Source organism: Microcebus murinus, chromosome 22 (assembly GCF_040939455.1).
Source record: "Microcebus murinus isolate Inina chromosome 22, M.murinus_Inina_mat1.0, whole genome shotgun sequence".
Classification (NCBI taxonomy): domain Eukaryota; kingdom Metazoa; phylum Chordata; class Mammalia; order Primates; family Cheirogaleidae; genus Microcebus; species Microcebus murinus.
Window position 1 is genome coordinate 2,571,235 of NC_134125.1, and position 15,630 is coordinate 2,586,864.

At 49.5% G+C, this 15,630-nt stretch overlaps 1 protein-coding gene across 1 annotated transcript in view; it reads right to left on the reverse strand.

The window, feature by feature from the left end:
* Positions 1-15,630, reverse strand: part of TMEM132C (transmembrane protein 132C) — a 154,175-nt gene that overhangs the window by 82,680 nt on the left and 55,865 nt on the right. The window contains 1 exon segment of the mRNA XM_012784859.3: positions 1,411-1,557. Within this exon segment, the coding sequence (XP_012640313.2) occupies positions 1,411-1,557 (147 nt within the window).

Sequence of the window (15,630 nt, forward strand, 5' to 3'; positions counted from 1 at the left end):
CATTTGGCCTCTGATCTCCAGCTTATAACAAGGTGCCCACACACACATTTTTCCCCTGTCCATTTTTTCACAAGTTCAAAGATTTAGACACCCAACCCTCACCCGCCAACCTCACCCACAAGATGCACTAAAAATCCTTCTTGGGGTAATGAGGGTGAGGCTTGGTGTTTGAGTCAGTAAGTTGTTCAGGACACTACATTTTCTTTTTCTTTTTTTTTTTTTTTGTGGTTACATATTGAAGGCAGGACTGCAAAGGGGGTTCTCTGGACAAAAGAACAGGGTGTTTCTAAACAGAGCAAAGAATCTGCAGAATTTTTCATGGCAGCCTTGCAGCCTTTGCTTAAGAAAATGTGTCCAATAAATGGAACATTTCTTCCCTTAATACTAATCCCTTCAGGAAAACACACTGATGGAACATACCAAGAGCCCTGGAAAATAATTTTGCTTTTCGATTCTAAGAAGCTACCCTAAGGACTAAAAGAAGTGGGCAAAGATTGATGTGGAAGGTGTTTTGCTGTTGCATTATCTATATGCATGCAACTTGGGAGCAACCTAAATGTTCAAAAACACAGATATGGCTATTTCTATCAAGCTCAATCCACCTGATGGAATATTATAACATTATTAAAATGTTTTTGAGAATATTCAATGTCAAGAGAAACTGTTTCCAATATGAGTGAAAATAAAAGAGTCCTAGAAATCGGGATGCATGTGATGATACCAAATTTGTAAAATAAACAATCTACTATACATTTATTTACCATATTTACCATATAGCAATGTTACATATGCATAATACCCTGAAAGGAAATAAACTGGTAAGTTCGCCATGGTTACCTTTGAGTAGTAGGGATATTCGTATATGATCTAAGTTTTTCCCCCCTCAAGTAACTCTGCTTTCCAAATATTCCAAAACGAGTGTGCATTGCTTTTATAACCAGAAAACAATCATTCCAAACAATCGTCCAGGCTTAGGGACTGTCACATAGCAGGTTTCTAACCTCAACTTTAACCCATTATTGTCCTGTCTGTCACCTCCTTTTTTTCAAATTCCTTCTCACTGAGGCCTAATCCTAACCCTTTATGCAAGCGTGAGTGCTTTGTAGCAGAGTTTCTTCTTATTACCTAGGAGGGGCAAAGCCCCCAGTCAATAAGCTCAGGTGCAGAGAACACGGGAGCCTTGGCAGAGCGGAGGTGACATCACACTGTCCCGGAGCCCACGACCACAGGACCACCCTGCCCCGCTGCGTGTGGCCGGTTGGGACCACCGCCCCTGGTGCAAGTGCCTCCAGGTTTCCGGGCTGTGGGTTCCAAAGCTGCGCTAAGCAGCGACTAACGTGAGCCCGAGTCCAGCCTCTTAGGCAGTGACCGGGCCCCGGAGCGGCAGGTGCCCGGGACAGGCCCGCTTACCTGTTGCGCGCGCTGGGCCCCAGGCGCTGGCAGGCCACGGTGGCGGTGACGTGCTTCCCGCCGCTGCCCAGCTCCTGCTGGACGCCCCACTGCCGCGGCTCGCTGGTCTGAGCGCTCAGGATGTTCACGCCCTTCTTCACCTTGGCTCTGCAGGGACGGAGATGGGCGAGAGAGAGCCACAGGGTTAGCGACTTGGCCTGTCCCCACGAGCCTGAGCCCCGAGCGCCACCAAGCTACCTTTGTCACTTTCTTTTTTGCATTTGCACTTTCTTCATTTCTGGTGATGGGCAGGCAAGGCACAGGGGATGGTGGAAATGCTCAACCAACACTGGGGCGGGTGGCAGTGGGATTTGCCCCAGAACTTGCCGTCCCGGTCAGAGGGCGAGAAGAAGGGGCCCCTGGGACGGTCCCCAGACTAAGAGGGCACACTGCAAAGTGGCTGAGGCCATGCACTCAGCCTGCCCAGGTTAGCCATTCTCCACCAGGGGCATCTGTGCCCTGCGGGAGACATCTGGCAATGGCTGGTGGCACTTCTGTTTGTCACAATTGAGTGTGGAGTGCTGTCATCCAGTGGGGAGTGGCTCCAGATTGGAGGCTAAACAGCCCACAATGCACAGGACAGCCCCTGCCACGCAGAACCGGCCAGTCCCTTGTGCAAAGAGAGAAAAACTCGGGTCTAGCTGTATACTCTAGTCTCACTGCTTTCTGAGCCGTGTGATGCTGTGCAAGCTGCAATTTCTCTGTGCCCCGCTTCCCGCCACTCTAATGACAATAATGGCCTCCATTATAAAGCTGTCGTAATGGATATAAAGAGATTGGAACAGTATTGGGCACATGATATGCATTTAATAAATGTTAGCTAATGTTGAATGGCTCCAGGGACGCCCCCGACCTGCTTAATGCAACGTGCCTGGCGCACACTCCAAAGGCGAATTAAGTCAAGGACCACTCACTCAGCCGTTCTAAACTTCACTTTCCTCATCAATAAACTGATGAGAGACATGGCAGATTGAGCACAGGCATCCACCTATGCTGTCTTCCCAAATCCCGCCTACAGGAGAGTAAAGGAAAACCGACTTTAAAGGCATAAATCCCTGATGGGTAGAGGGGTGGACCTTAGAAGCCGGAAAGCAGGTGCACAGTGGGTGACACGAGTTAGCAGGTGACACAAGTTAGCAGGTGACATGAGTTAGCAGGTGACAGGAGTTAGCAGGTGACACAAGTTAGCAGGTGACAGGAGTTAGCAGGTGACAGGAGTTAGCAGGTGACAGGAGTTAGCAGGTGACACAAGTTAGCAGGTGACAGGAGTTAGCAGGACACCAAGAGTCATCAGCTGTTTATGAGAGAAGCTGAGAACCAATGCAGTTTACACTGTGGAATCCCCCCGACTCTGGGATTGGGGTACCAGCCACCTCTACAAGTGGGAGTGGATGAGGACTAAAGTAGAGAGGCTTAGCTAAAAGCCTGTTTACAAAGCAGCAACGTGCAAGTGTGCTTTGACTTCAGGAATCCATCCCTGGCATGGGGCATCAGAAGGAGTTGAGAATGGGGTGCCATACTAAACACAGAGGGACTACATGAATATATATAGTCATGGGGTACCATACTAAACACAGAGGGACTACATGAATATATATATATATATATATATATACACATACCCAGGAAGGAGAAAAATAGGCCCTTGAAAATTAAAACTATTATAGAAGAAATGGAAAATTGGTGGAATGGTTGAAGGATAAACCATTTGTGGAAATCTTCTAGGAAGAATAGAAAAGACAGAGATAGAAGATAGGATAAAAGATAATCTCAGAGGATGACTTTGAGGTTCAACATGTAAATAGGAGGGAGGGGGGAAACAGAGAAAAGAGAAAGGCGGAATCATCAATGAAACAATTCAAGAAAATTTCCCCAAATGAAAGGATATGAGTTTTCAGATCGGAAGAGCTCACTACATGATCAGCACAATAGATGAGAACAGACTCACAGGGAGCCACACGATCGATACATTTCAGAACATCGGGTACCTCGAAGTGAATTCTACAACCCCCCAGAGAGACAAAAACTATCAAGCGATCAGGATGGATTAAGAATTCATGACTGCCACTTTGGAAACTCAAAGACAATGAAAAACATCCTGAATATTCCAAGGGGAAATGATTTCCAGCCTAGAATACTGTATCTGGTCTAATTATGAATTCAATGTTTCCACACATGTGAGTTCCAAAAAATTCACCCCTTCCAGCCATGCTTGAGAAACTACTTCAGGATGTGCTCCATCAAAGCAGAACAGAAACCTAGGAAGAAGACACAAGATGAGGGGAACAGAGTCCAATCCAGGTGAAAGGAACCACGGTTGATGTGAATAGCAATCTCAGGATAGCAGCAGAGCATGGGGCGTAAGGAGAATTCTGGCAAAGACGTCTCCAGGAAACTAAAATTTTCCTAATAAATGTGAAATGAATGCCTGCTTTGTGAGGATATTTAGACAACTAGTGGAGAATCTGGAAATAAATATGAGCTAAATCCACAGAAAATCAAGAAAAGAATAAAACCAAATCAGTTTTAATTCTGAAGACAATAACTCATTATGCAGAAGAGGAAAAATAATCATAATTTAATACTGGATTTTACTGTAATTAGCATAAGTATTTATATTTTAAGCACCGAATACAAATCTAGACCAAATCTTACTGTAATGGAAGGGGGTACACAGATAAAAATGAGGGCACTCAATGGGGGAGAGACATATCCTGATTCTCTATAGTGGGAAACTTACTGCCTAAAATGCAAAAACAAACAAAAAAATTAAGAAATATCAACATCAATGTGTCACTTTATGATATGGATGTAAATGCCAGACTAGAACAGGATTTTGCCTTTGTGCACAGAGAAAGACAGCAAAAGAGAGCAGAGTACTGTAGTATTATTTTAAATAACTTTGTATTTTGAAATAATTTAGCGATTTGAGAGTAATAAGAAATTGCAAAAAAAAAAATAAATAAAAATAAAATACAAGCTTCCCATATATCCTTCACCCAGTTTCCTGCAAATGATAATATTTTGCATAGTCATGGCTCACTGCTAAAGTCAAGAAATTGACGTTGAATAATACTATTAACTCAAGTATGTGAACTAAAATAAAATCTTAAGCCCCCCCAGCTGACTGAATGGACTCCCTCTTGGCCAAGGGGACCCCAGAAATACCCTAAAGCTGAGTTGCTGCCATGACAAGGGTCATGCCCGCCAACCCCACTCTTTTCTTGGAGGTATCCTTTGATATCCTCATGAACAGGCTTAAAGCCATGCAAGACAAAGCTTGAACCACACCTGCAGGTCATCAGTTTACTTAACGGATCACTTGAGTCTATGTCGGGTGGCTTGTCAGTGATTAACAGACATGCATATCTTAACTTAAAAAAAAACATTCCAAGCCTTTAGACAAAGCTTCATTTTTTTAACCAATCACAAATAAAAGGATCTTCAAACCCACCTGTAACCCGTAATGCCCCTTGCCTAGAGATGTCTTGCCTTTTCGGGTCAAACGGACGTACACCTTCCATGTATTGATTTATGACTTTACGGGTAATCCCGGTCTCCCTGTAATGCATAACACCGAGCTGTGGCCCAGCCACGGCGAGACCACTTGCTCAGGGCTTCCTGCGCGTGGCTCTCTGGGCCGTGGTCAGGCATAGTCAGCTCAGAACCATCCTCTCTCCATGATTTTACGGAGTTTGGGTTCTTTTCCACTGACAGGTACAGATCTTGTTCATATTTTATTTGTTTTCACATGAACTTTGTTTCTAGTTGTATGAAATTACGTCACACGTGCAGACGGGAACAACCATCGCCACAATCGCCACGTGACCTGGTTCCATCCCCACGAAGCAGCTCTCTGTTCCTGGCGGCAGCCACACCCTCCCCTGACCCTAACCCCTGGCAAACACTGATCTGTCCTCTACCGTTTCAGTTTTGCCTCTTTGAGAATGTCAGATATTCGTTTTTTGGTCAAGGAATTCTGCAGGGCTATTTGACTTCTTAGATTATATGCAAGGTTATATCTTATGAAAGTGACAGCTTAACAGATTACACACACACACACACACACACACACACACACACACACACACACACACACACGCCTCTCTCCCGCTGACCTGCCAGAGTGGAGGAGGCAAATCCTTGTGAATGGTTAACGGGCGGACTCGGCTGAGAAACACAATAACCAAATGGTCCCCAGGGGGGAACCAGCAACCACCCAAGGGGGTGGGAGCTGGTGACAAACCACATTGTCACATGACAAATTAGCGTTTTGCAAATCAGCATCAACCTGCACAGCAGCGAAAGTATACCGGCCATGGCAGCCGCCTTCTCCCTTAGAAACTTCTCCTGAGTCTTGCATTTAAAATGATTTGCTAAAGACACTTAACACACGTGCTGCCAGGAACACGAGGAGACCACGGTGTGCTGGAGGGACAAGGATTAAAGACGCACTGGCCTGCAAAAGCCCCCACCACTGTTGTAGCGGGTAAAATAAACACCCCGGTCAGTGTTCACGGCCCGGACACCTTCAACCCCCGCCGCGGGCAACGCCTCAGGTGACATGGCTTTGCTTGAAATTCGCTTTTTGCTGCGTGTGGATTTTGCTCGAGATTCCACATTTCACCGAAGCTACAGATTGTCCTTTCCAGGTAAGAGCCTGAGCAGATAGAGGGATCCTCACCGGTGCCGCACTGGTTGGTTTCGCCTCTGACTAGGGTGGGAGAATGAACCGCTGAGGCACAAGGCTTAAAAGGCTGATTTTGTTCATTAGATGTTTTCTTCGATGAAAGCAATGGTCTTCCTTCTTACTGCAAGGAACTGGCTATCGCGGGAGTTCGGGTCCCCAAACCAGAAGTTTTGCAACCAGAGTCAGCGTTAAACAAACACACACACACACCAGTGGGATGGGAAGGTTTACCTTGAGGGGTCCTGGCTGCAAGAGGAGGCTGCCCTTTCTCGGAAGGCTGCGGGGAGGGGAGGCTGGAGAGGAGGGTGGGCGGGGTGCAGACATCCCCCGGGGAAGGTGATGCAGGGGTGCTTTTCTGTCACCATCTGCCGCACGCAGGGGGACCTCAGTTAGGGGTTTCCAGTCTGTGAGGCTGCTTCTGCTGATAATCCGAGAGGTGGCGTAGAGTTCACAGACAGAGCCCCGAGTAACAGTGACGCCGGCATTTTTCACTTGCCACGTCTGTATGGAACCGGCACCGACTGTTCTTGGCACCGAGGCCGGCCTGGTGCAGCGTCCGGTCCTGTCTGGGGTGCCTGAGCGGGGCTCGTGCCAGCTGCACAGCGGTTAAAAACAAAACCATGAAAAAGAAATGTCCCCTCTTTTGAAAATGTGCTTGGCTCGGGCGCAACAGGGATGATTGAGCGTTCCTTAAGGAAAATCAATGTGCGGTACAAATTGTGGACACGGGAAGCCTGATTTCCATTCCGCAGGCCATCCATCTCAGGGTCAGATACAAGCTCCTTGGGAGATGCTCTGTCTACAACGCTCAGGTCTGCCAGTGTACGCGGGCACCTGCGTATAACGCGGGGTCGGGTGTGCGTTGCAGGGGTAGCTGACACTTGGTCTCTGGCCCCGGTAGGGCTGTCAGCTCAGGGGCTGAATCTGATCCTCAGAGTATGTTTAAAAGGAAAAAAAAATTATAATTCGCTGTTGCGATGGGCTAAAACAACCCCCCTTCCGATTCATATGTTCAAACTGCAACACTCAGCATCTCAGAATGTGATTTTTATACCGAGACAGGGTCTTTACAAGGTAATCAAGTTAAAATGAGGTCATTAAGGTGGACCTAATCCAACAGGACCGGTGTCTTTACGAAAAGGGGAAATTTGGAGACAGACACCACCCAGGGAGGACGCCACCGGGAACTTGAAGATGTCCATGTACAAGCCAAGGAGAGAGGCCTGGGGCAGACCGAGTGCCCTTCAGCCTCCAGAAGGAACCAGTGCTGCCAACACCTTCATCTTGGATTTCCAGCATCCAGAATTGTGAAAAGCGAAATCTTTGTTGTTTAAGCCTCTAGTCCACATCCCTGGTCCACGGGCTATTAGGAACCTGGCCACACAGCAGAAGGTGGGTGGGCCCCCAGCCAGCGAAGCTTCATCTGTACTTACAGCCGTTCCCCATCGCTCCATCACCACCTGAGCTCCCGCCTCCTGTCAGATCAGCGGCGACATTAGATTCTGCATTGTGGTGATTCGTACAATTATTTCATTATATGTTACAATGTAATGATAACAGGAATAAAGTGCACAATAAATGCAATGTGCTTGAATCATTCTAAAACCATTCCGTCCACCCCATGGTCCATGGAAAAATTGTCTTCCACGAAACCAATCCCTGGTGCCAAAAAGGTTGAGGACCCCCCCAGCCCCCACCGAAAGCCCTCAGTCTGCGGTGCTTTGTTACAGCAGTAGTGCTACAAAATGGATACAGTTGCTAACAGGAAAACAAAGCAGCAGCAGTAACTGTAGCAGCAGCCCACTCCCGGCCGGGCCCCTTCGGAGGTGGAGCTGCCGTGAAGCAGAATCGCCGCAGCCCCCAACAGGCAGACTTCCGGTCCCGCTGCATTCAGCCTGCCAGTCGCGCGCCTCCCGCCAACGTCACTCTGGGCACCGTGGCTGGAAAGCCTCCTGCTTGTTCCACGTGCATAACAGCTTCTGCGGCTGGTAAGAGGGGTGACCGGCCCTTTGCCAGCGGCACATGCCGCATAGGAAGGCGTAATACACCCGCGTGTGCCCTTCCGAGAGAGAGTAAGACCCAGAAATGTATGTGCACATCCACCCCTGACCTGGCGGCGGCCCTACAAAGCCGCTTCCTACAGAGGAAGAAGGATGCGGGTGTGCAGCATTTCGAGACACGAAAGAGAAAACAAACATGTGTCCAGGAGCAGGTGTCGCTGCTACTCTTGTGATCCCATTCGGCCAGTGTGGTCACCCCGGGCACCATGGGCAGGCAGCTGAGGTGCTCTTGCCGGTCAGATAAACGTCCCATAGCCACGTGGTCTCTCCAGGCTCAAGTTCTGCTTGCAGGATCATTGGCGTGCCCACGCCCTCTGTAATATAACTTACTTAATTTTTTTTTCTTTAATTTAGTTACCCCACTCTTTTTTTTTTTACCCTAGAAAATTTATTTTAAAAAGCAACTATAAATGACTCTCTATATAATAATTTTTTTTTAAAAAAAGCCCTTTCTTTTTGTAAGTATACATTGAAGTAAATAGAAGACAGCACAAATAAAAAAAAATTTTGTTCACGAGCCTCATGAAAGAGAACATCTCTTGCTGCAAGTCTGCATAGACGCCCTGCCAAGCTCTGATAGTCATGTGATTTAAAATGCGCAGAGTTTCCTTATGTAAGTGCGGCTTTGTATATACAATTCTTGAAAACACGGGAGGGAAGGTGACCAGCAGGGCCCTGGGTAGTAAAAGTACTGAAAAGTGTTGGAGATTCTTTTGCCCTTGTGTTTTGTTCTTAACAGTGTGCACCGGTTTCCATCTCCCCGTCTGCCACCAGGAGCCCTGTGGACATGGTCATCTTGTTCCACCAGCGACTTTCTGAGATAGGGACAGCTGAGTGGGTCGGGGCGGGGGACAGTGTCCTTCCCGGGCCAGAACCCCGTCTCCGCCCATTTGTGCCACCCCTCCTGGATCTTTCCTGGACTAGGAGTCAGGGCAGACTCGCTGCCCAGGTGGAAGGGCGGGTGCGGAGGTCCCAGGAGATGGGGAGGGGCCGATCGGTTCCAAGGCCACAAAAGAGGCTCCAATGGTCGCCGTTGCGATTTCCCAAACCAAGTCCTGAGTACATGCACGTGCGTGAGCATGTTTGTGCGTTCATGCACTTGGGTGTGCGTGTGCGTGTGTGCGCGCACATGCATGGGTGTGAAGCCATCAGAACCCAGCTCTTCTCCCTGCCTGTAGAGCCCCCTGCTCCCCACCTGGCCAAGACAGCAGCTGCAGCTGGTCCACCAGGAACAAACGCTTCCAGCGGGCGGTGGAAACAGCTGCAAACACTTTCCCAGCTGAGCGGCGCTTTCCGCTTCTGTTTAGCTGATCGAACACTGACCCCTCGTGGCCAATACCTTTCCCTGCCTTGAATCTGCTGCAATGCCGGGCGCGGATGAGATAAAGCACATCCAACGCCTGGAGTGCGCGGGCTGGAGCCCAGAGGAAAGTAGGATTTCCTAAGCACCGTCGCCACTTCAAGCTCTGTTATTTTATTTCACTTATTTTTTTTTTCCTGTTCTTCTGGTCCCGGGCAAGGAGCTAGTGCCTCTAGTGCACAAAGAATGTCCATTCATAAAACAAACACCAATGTTTTGCTTTCCTAGCTTTGCTCCTACGAACCCCCAATTGCACCTCCCTACCCCCGGAGTCCTCTGCCTTCTTGGAAACTTCAGGCTGAGCAGCATAAATGTATTTAATTCCCGATGTGCTGGCTGTTGCACTTTCAGGAGTTTTGCAAGCTAGCCGCTAAACACAGCAATTATTCAAGTGTGAATCGTACCCGTGTACAAAGTGGATAATCCATATTAGAAACAAAGGTAATACATGCTCAAAACTCATATCGCTTCCTAATTATTCCACTACAGCTTGCTATTTACCTGGGCTCCGAGGTTGTTGGTGTGTGCGCCTGTGGGGAGGAAGTGCTACATCGTGCAGTGATGCGGGACTCGCCTCCACTCCTTGGTCAGCGACAGGCATTGGTAGCCTGAAACTGGCTCCTGGGAGAGTATTTACACCCCAGAAATTGGCAAGCACCGCAAATCGATGCCTTCTCCCTCCAGAGAGCCAGCTGTTAAACATACACCGGCGCCCCACGGGGGAAGGGCCAAGTGGACCACTGTCAGAGGGGGGACTGACGCAGAAGAGTGTGCCCAGCATCCTGCAAGGCAGTGGCTGCTTCGCCGCATCTAATCACTGTCAGTCCGGATGCATGGTCTCCGTGCGCAAGAAGGGGCTCCACTTGCAGATTCCCTGCCCTACATCTACTTCCTGCCTTTCTATGTTCTGCTCCATGCTTTAGGGGGCTGACCTCTAAAAATAGAACCACTCAGGGAATCCCCTCCCTTCTGGCTCCAGTGGAGTTTGACCAGATATCAGATTGAAGGGCAGAAGGAGAGTTTTTTGTTTTTCGTTTTTGAGAAAGAGTCTCATTCTGTTGCCCAGGCTAGAGTGAGTGCTGCAGCATCAGCCTAGCTCACAGCAACCTCAAACTCCTGAGCTCAAACAATCCTTCTGCCTCAGCCTCCCGAGTAGCTGGGACTACAGGCCTGTGCCACAATGCCTGGCTAATTTTTTCTATATATTTTTAGTTGTCTGGCTAATTTCTTTCTATATTTAGTAGAGACGGGGTCTCGGTCTTGCTCAGGCTGGTTTTGAACTCCTGACCTTGAACGATCTGCCTGCCTCGGCCTCCCAGAGCGCTAGGATTACAGGTGTGAGCCACCGCACCTGGCCTAAAAAAATGTACATATATTACCATTATCATACCTAATGAAATTAATAACTTTCTCCAGGCATGGTGGCGCATGCCTGTAGTCCCAGCTACTCAGGAGGCTGAGGCAGGAGGATCGCTTGAGCCCAGGAGTTTGAGGTTGCTGTGAGCTAGGCTGACACCACGGCACTCACTCTAGCCTGGGAAACAAAGTGAGACTCTGTCTCAAAAAAAAAAGTAAAAGCTTTTGGCTGTTGGCTAAAGTCGATGCTCAGCTGTGCGCCTTCATATCCCGGCTGTGGGCTGCAGTCACTGTGCGCGTTCATCTGTGGCTGTCGACTATCGTCAACGCTCGTACCGAAGTGGTTAAGGGCACGTGCACTGGGGTCAACCCTCCTGGCTTCAAATCCTGTCTCTGCCACTTCTGAGGTGCTTTTCACTCTTGCTCAGTCCTCCAAGGCCCTGCGTGGTCTGCCGGCCATGCCCTCCCTCGCCCCTGCCTCTCTGACCTCACTCTGCAGCCCCGACTCGCGACGACCCAGTCCAGGGTCCTCCTGCCGCACCTGCCTCCCAGCTTTGCGGTCACTGTCCGCCACTCCTGAGTGCCCTCCTTCAGACGCCAGCTCGGTTGGTATCCTCGCTGCCCCCAAATCTGCCCACAGCTCCCCTGGAAGGGACCACCCCACAGAGTGGGACCGACCTCATCTTCTCTGTCCCTTTATTTGACTTCATCTTCCTCCACATCCTCTATCACCATCTGACAAAATACGGTTAGTTATTTTTTGAGAATGTGTCTCCTCCGTGAAAATCTAAACACCCTCAGAGCAAAGACAGCACGGTCTGGATGTTTGTGTCACCCCGAATTCGTAGGTTGGGGTCCTACCCCCCAAGGTGAGGGTAAGGGGGGCGGGGGCGTTGGGAGGTGAGCAGGTCACGAGGATGGCGTTACTGCCCTTATGAAAGAGGCCGGAGGGAGCTTACTTGTCCTTTCCACCACAGGAGGACACACTCAGGTCACCAACCGTGAACCAGAAGGTGAGTCCTCACCGGACGCCTAATCTTATAGCGCCTTGATCTCAGACTTTCTAGCCTCTGGAACTGTGACAGATTAATTCCCGTTGTTTATAAGCCACCCAGGCTATGGTGCACCTTGTCCCCGCAGCCCTGAAGGACTAAGACAAAGCACTTTCCCGCCTCGGCACGCGCAGGACTTCCAGGATCTAGAACCGTACCTGGAACGTGGCACAAAAGCGGAAAGTATCTGCTGACTGATTCCAACAACTATTTACTTGGGGAGCGGTTGCCCCGCGACTGGCGTGGAACTTGGTTTCTGAACCACAGAGACAAGAGGCAGAGCCATTCCTGCCTCAGAGGGCTCGTTCTGCAGTGCTCAACTCTCCACTCGAGCATCCCTGCTCGGCTCCGGTGGAGCGGCTTGTCACCTGCCGGCTGGGACCGGGAGCTTTCTCTTGAGGCAGGGGCCGAATCCACGCGTCCTCCGCGCACGAAGACACACACACCTGCCCTTCCTGAGCCAGGGGCACTCTGCATGCATGTCAGGGAAGGCACGGGCCTGGGTGTTTATTTCGGAGCCTTGCTCGCGCCCCCCCCCCCCCCCCCCCCCCCGGCTAATGGCTAAGCTCGTCCGATGTGGGCATCTTCTTGAGAGCCCGGGCACAGGGCGGGTCAGTCACTCACAGCCAGACAGGGGTAAAGCCGCCGGCTCCAAGTCTGCTCTCTTAGCTCTTGCACTGCAACAAAGTGCGGGTCTCCAGGAAGGACACATGCCAATCCGGATTCCCCACTGGGTGCCGCGGGCGGAGAAGAGAGCATCGCAGCCCTTGCTGTTCTGAGTATTGATGCTCTGGGCTTCAGACAGGCAGCCCAAGCGATGCTCAGGAAAGAAAGACACTTAAACTATCTTGGAAAGCAGGATGATGGGGGCTGGCATGTGTGGGCTGGCGTCTCCATGATTCTCTGAGATTTTCTTTCATTTATTTATTTATTTATTTATTTGTTTGTTTATTTGTTTATTTCTGGAGACAGAGTCTCACTCTGTTGCCCAGGCTAGAGTGAGTGCCGTGGCATCAGCCTAGCTCACAGCAACCTCCGACTCCTGGGCTCAAGCGATCCTCCTGCCTCAGCCTCCAGAGTAGCTGGGACTATAGGCATATACATGCCACCACGCCCGGCTAAATTTTTCCTATGTATTTTTAGTTGTCCAATTAATTTCTTTGTATTTTTAGTAGAGATGGGGTCTGGCTCTTGTTCAGGCTGGTCTCGAACTCCTGATCTGAAATGATCCTCCCGCCTCGGCCTCCCAGAGTGCTCGGATTACAGGCGTGAGCCACCGCGCCCGGCCTCTCTGAGATTTTCTTTCATTGTTTTAGGACAGTTGCCACAGCTCTCAGCATCATAGTGCTTTTACCACTATTCAAAGCAGGGAGAGAGGGAGAGAGAGAGAGGGAGAGATAGATAGATAGATAGATAGATAGATAGAGAGAGAGAGAGAGAGAGAGAGAGAGAGAGAACGGGGATTGGAAAAGGTCGAGCTGGCATAAGAGATTGCAACTCGACCAATCATGATTCATCCCCTGAGACCCTACCTAACAAGACCTCAGTCTAGCAGCATCAGACTTCCATGAGCGGTAAGAAGCTAGGAGGGTTCCCGGGCATGGAATCGGTTCCCTCAAGGCTCTGCCTCACCAGACATCCCAGGGGCTCCTTCTAGACCAAGCTACAACAGCTGCTACACGGGGGATGGTTAGGGACGGACAGTCCCATCACATCCCGTTTCCACATTCATGGAAGCACTCTGGGCGGAGCAGGGAGAAGGCGGCTTCCTTCGGGACTCTTGAGAAATAGGATTTCGTGGCCGGGCAAGTGGACGGTCGACATTTACAACCTAAGCCCGCATATTTATAGAGAACTGACACGCTGCCCATAGAGAAGCCTGTCGTGTCTACATGCGACCTTTCTGTAAGGAGAAAAAAAAAAAGGGAAATGAGAGCAAAGATCCCACCCACCCTAAAGCCTGTTCGGGAAGGACGTTTCAGCCTGAACCCTCATCGTGAGTTCCCTACTGCAGGATTTTAACGAGTAGGGTCGTTCCCTCCCAATTCACAAATTACCGCCTATAGCTTCCTTTTCGATGAATTCCGCCCCAGAGTTTGCCGCCCAGGGTTAGGATTATATTCTTGGTTGAGAACAGGTGAACTAGGCAGGAATGAAGTAGCGCCCAGGGCTATACATGGCAGCCTGCACACGAGCTGTGTGGAGCTGAGGCCAGCGGGAGAAGGGCTCCCCGCGGAGAGACCGTTCATGCCACTGCTGATATTTCTGATGCTCACTCCCGACACTATCACGCTCTACAGTGACTGCGATTCTGTTCCACGCACCCCCCAGTGTTTCCCTAAACGTCCCTCCCAGATCAAGGACTCGGTTGCCCTGGACTACGGAACAACCCTCTTTCCTCCTAATAACAGAAGCCGGCTTCACACCAACAGAGCCCATCCCCTCTTGTCCTAGAGCAGATAGACTCGTTACCGACCCTAAGAATCACGTCCCCCTGGCCATGGCGATGGGCTCAGGAATGGGCCGTGACTCGGGCTTGGCCAATCAGAGATGTTTACAGGTTTTATGGCATAGTCACAGGAAAGGAGCCTGCTTTTCCGGGGTTATTGAACTGGGGGATTGTGAGTCACGCTGCTGGTGGCTTCTGGTCTACCGCATGTGAATTCCTCTCATTCCTCCTCTCCTGAGGAATGGAGAGAGAGGCAGACCCTTGTCAACACTGCTCAAACTCCTGGATTCAGCTCTGCCTGAACCTAGTTCTAACCCCAGACTTTTCAGATCAGAAAGCAAATCAACTCCCTCATTTAAAAAAATGCGATAAAATACATATAACATACACCCAAACATATAGCATCGCACCCAAACATATAGTTCAGTGGCATCAAGTGCAGTCACGTTGTTGTGCAACCATCGTCACCACCCGTCTCCAACATCTTTCGTCTTGCAAAACTGAAACCGTCCTCATGAAACACTGACTCCCACTTTCCCCCACCCCCCTGCCCCTGGTAGCCACCATTCTGCTTTCTGTTCCCATGAACTTGACTACTCTATGCCCCTCCTGTAAGTGGAACCATACAGTGTTTGTCCTTCTGTGACCGTCTTATTTCGCTTAGCATCCTGTCCACCTGCTCATCCATGTTGCAGCATGTGTTAGGATTGCCTTCCTTTTTATGGCTGAAGAATATTCCATTGCGTGTATACACGCTGCGTTCTGTTTATCCGTTCATCTGTGGGTGGACGCCTGGGTTGCTTTCACTTTTTGGCTATTGTAAGTAAGGCTGCTATGAACATGGTTCTTTAACTGTCTCTCTGAGTCTCAATCAAACTACCTCTTTGGTTTCAATCCTTTTGCATATATATATACCCAGAAGTGGAACTGCTAGGTCATTCAATTTTCGTTTTGCATTATCTTGAACAGAATGATTTGGGATTCTGTTACTTGCAACCAAGAGAATCCTGCTTAGTACTAATGACACCTCCAGCATCCGTGGCAAAAATGATAGCAAGAATATTCCCAAATAGGCATTTGGCCCGACTTGCCTACCAGCACACCTCAGCAGTCATTTTGGATGGACAGCAAACAAATCAAACCTCGTTCCATGTTTCTCAAACAGAGGTGAACTGCTCAAACTCCAGGAGCTGTTCTGGCTGCTCTGTTTGTCA